General features: G+C 35.5%; 1 protein-coding gene across 1 annotated transcript; it reads left to right on the top strand.

Moving 5' to 3' along the window:
• Positions 1–268: 268 nt before the first annotated feature.
• On the top strand, positions 269–2244 carry LOC110922196 (60S acidic ribosomal protein P1). Its single transcript, XM_022166508.2, has 4 exons — positions 269–400; positions 545–621; positions 1665–1874; positions 1959–2244. Exons 2-4 carry the CDS (start codon positions 553–555, stop codon positions 2013–2015), a joined length of 336 nt encoding a protein of 111 aa, XP_022022200.1. The 5' UTR covers positions 269–400; positions 545–552; the 3' UTR covers positions 2016–2244.
• Positions 2245–2510: the final 266 nt, after the last annotated feature.

The raw sequence follows: 2510 nt of genomic DNA, 5'->3' as shown, positions 1-2510 counted from the left end.
AATACCTAAACTCATAGTACATTTTCACATTTTATTTTACTCTACATAATATCACACATCTTTTGACTTCATGTAATTACTGATATACACGTATAATAAATTAATAATACATCCGAAAACATGACTATATGTCCATGACCCGCGTTACATAAGCTTTGTTGACATAAAACAACATGGGCCGGATCAAAACACTTTGGGCCCTTTAAACTTCCTTTCCGAAAAACGTGCCGTATCATTGGGCTTATTAAAATCCTCATATCGGGCCTGAAAGCCCAGTCCAATCTTTCTTTAAAGCCTCAACCCCCCTAGGGTTTGTTTCTTCATTAACAGTACAGGCGGCAAAGTTCTTGCTTCTAGGGTTTAACACAGTGCCAAAAACCCTTCTTCTTATTTCATTCAGGTACAATTGCTCTTCGTTTGTTGCATTTTTTTTTATCAGTTTTGGTAATTTTCGATGAACTGTTTCGTGTCTGTTATTTTCATAACCGATTTTGATTTGTATGTTGATTCATTCGTAACGATTTTGATTTTGTTTTTGTTTCAGAGAGAAAAATGTCGATCGGAGAGCTTGCTTCCACATACGCTTGTTTGATTCTCTCCGACGATGGCATCCCTATCACGGTTAGTTGTTTTTACCTTTTTGATTATGTGCGGTTATGCGGTTTTTGGTGTTGGTTTGTTTTTGCGTGTTTGCATTGATTTTTGTGGTGTTTTAGACTGTTTTTGATCTAGAATTGAGTCAATTGCACGAATAATTTGAATGAAGTTGCTTATATTAACGCAGTTGTAGGTTATTAGGCTGATTATGATTGAAATTGACGGATCGGATGAAGTCACTGTGAAACTTGATTCTGTGTTATGTGCATAAACATGATACTTTTTGTGTTTTTGCATTGGTTGATGTGGTGTTTTGGACTGTTTTTTTGATCTAGACTGAATCAGTTACATGGCTATTTAGAATGTAGTTTCTTAAATCAACACATCTGTAGGTTTTTAGGCTGATTTTGACTTCAACCAATGGATTGGGCGAAATCAGTTTGAAACTGGATTTTGTGTTATGTGTATGAGCCGTTGGATATTTTGTGTATTTGTATTGGTTGGTGTAATGTGGTGTGTTTTTGAATTGATTATTGAACTAGTAATGATCTATCTGTATAAATAATTTGATGATTTTCTTAAATGGAGACATTTGTTGGTTACTAGGCTGATTTTGATTTGAAGTTGATGTGTCGGATGAAATCTTTTTGAAACTTGATTGTGATACGTGCATGAACATGATAGGTTTTTTGTTTATTTGTATTGGTTGATGTGGTGTTTTGGATTTATTTTTTGTATAGAGATGAATCAATTGCATAAATAAACTTGTTAGAAGTTTCTTAAATTGATGCATCTGTAGGGTATTATGCTGATTGGATGTTACTTTTTTTAGTTTTATGAATGACGTGGTGTGTTCGACTGATTTTTAATTCAGACTTGAATCAATTGTAAAAATGATTTAAGTTAACTCGCTTAGATTTAAATATTTATTGGTTATCCGGGTAATTTTGACTGGAATGTTGGATCAGATGAAATTAGTTAGAAATTTGTTCTTGCGATATGCCCATGAACATGTGAGACAGAATATGATTTAATGACATCTAGATGATGTGAATTTTAAATTGCAGGCTGAGAAGATTGCCACCATTTTGAAGGCTGCCAATGTTGAATGCGAATCATACTGGCCAAGTTTGTTTGCTAAACTCGCAGAGAAGAAAAACATTGAAGATCTTATCGTCAATGTTGGTGCTGGCGGTGGTGGTGGTGCACCTGCTGTTGCTGCTGCGCCTGCTGCTGGTGGTGCAGCTGCAGCTGCTCCTGCTGCAGAAGAAAAGAAGGTGAGCATTATTATTTATCTGTTTGTATTCAATCTTTGTGTTTTTGTTGTATCATTTGACATGGTTTTCATATACTGTCTGCAGGAGGAGGAGCCCAAGGAAGACACAGATGATGATATGGGATTTAGCTTGTTCGATTAGAAGCTTTTCGTTTCGTGCTAGTTCAAACAACTAATGGGTTCCAAGATTTTGATATCTTTTATCTTTTGCGCACTTTTAGAAGTTTATGACTAAGAAGCAATTTTGTCTGATCTGTTTTCATCATCGTTTGGAAGTATATTAGCTTGACTTTATTGATGATCACATTGACCTATCCATATTTGGCCTCTTTGCACTTTAACGCCCTATATTTCATGTGGTTTATGTTTTAGTTGTTTGGTCGCTATTGGTCATCTCGTCGATCAGAGTTATATTTGGCACTTCTAAAAGCTAACGTCTTTTTGTAAATTTTCATTAAATATATGTTTGTTTTTCTTCTTTGGAACGTTATAGAGATAGTACAAGGGGCTGCAGGAAAACGAACAAGATTATAAGGTGTCATTGTTGTTGGACATCACAATGCTGTAGTAGTAATCTACTGTCCCCACCCATAAGGCCATGTACTGTCCCCACCCATAAGGCCATGTCTAGTCATAA

This window comes from Helianthus annuus, chromosome 17 (genome assembly GCF_002127325.2).
Source record: "Helianthus annuus cultivar XRQ/B chromosome 17, HanXRQr2.0-SUNRISE, whole genome shotgun sequence".
Taxonomy (NCBI): Eukaryota; Viridiplantae; Streptophyta; class Magnoliopsida; order Asterales; family Asteraceae; genus Helianthus; species Helianthus annuus.
This window is presented reverse-complemented; position numbering and strand designations above follow the sequence as displayed.

Coding starts and splice junctions, on each gene's coding strand:
- LOC110922196 (XM_022166508.2), top strand. CDS start 553: ATGTCGATCGGAGAGCTTGCTTCCACATACGCTTGTTTGATTCTCTCC. Junction 622..1,664: donor ACGATGGCATCCCTATCACG/GTTAGTTGTTTT, acceptor TTTAAATTGCAG/GCTGAGAAGATTGCCACCAT. Junction 1,875..1,958: donor CTGCTGCAGAAGAAAAGAAG/GTGAGCATTATT, acceptor TACTGTCTGCAG/GAGGAGGAGCCCAAGGAAGA.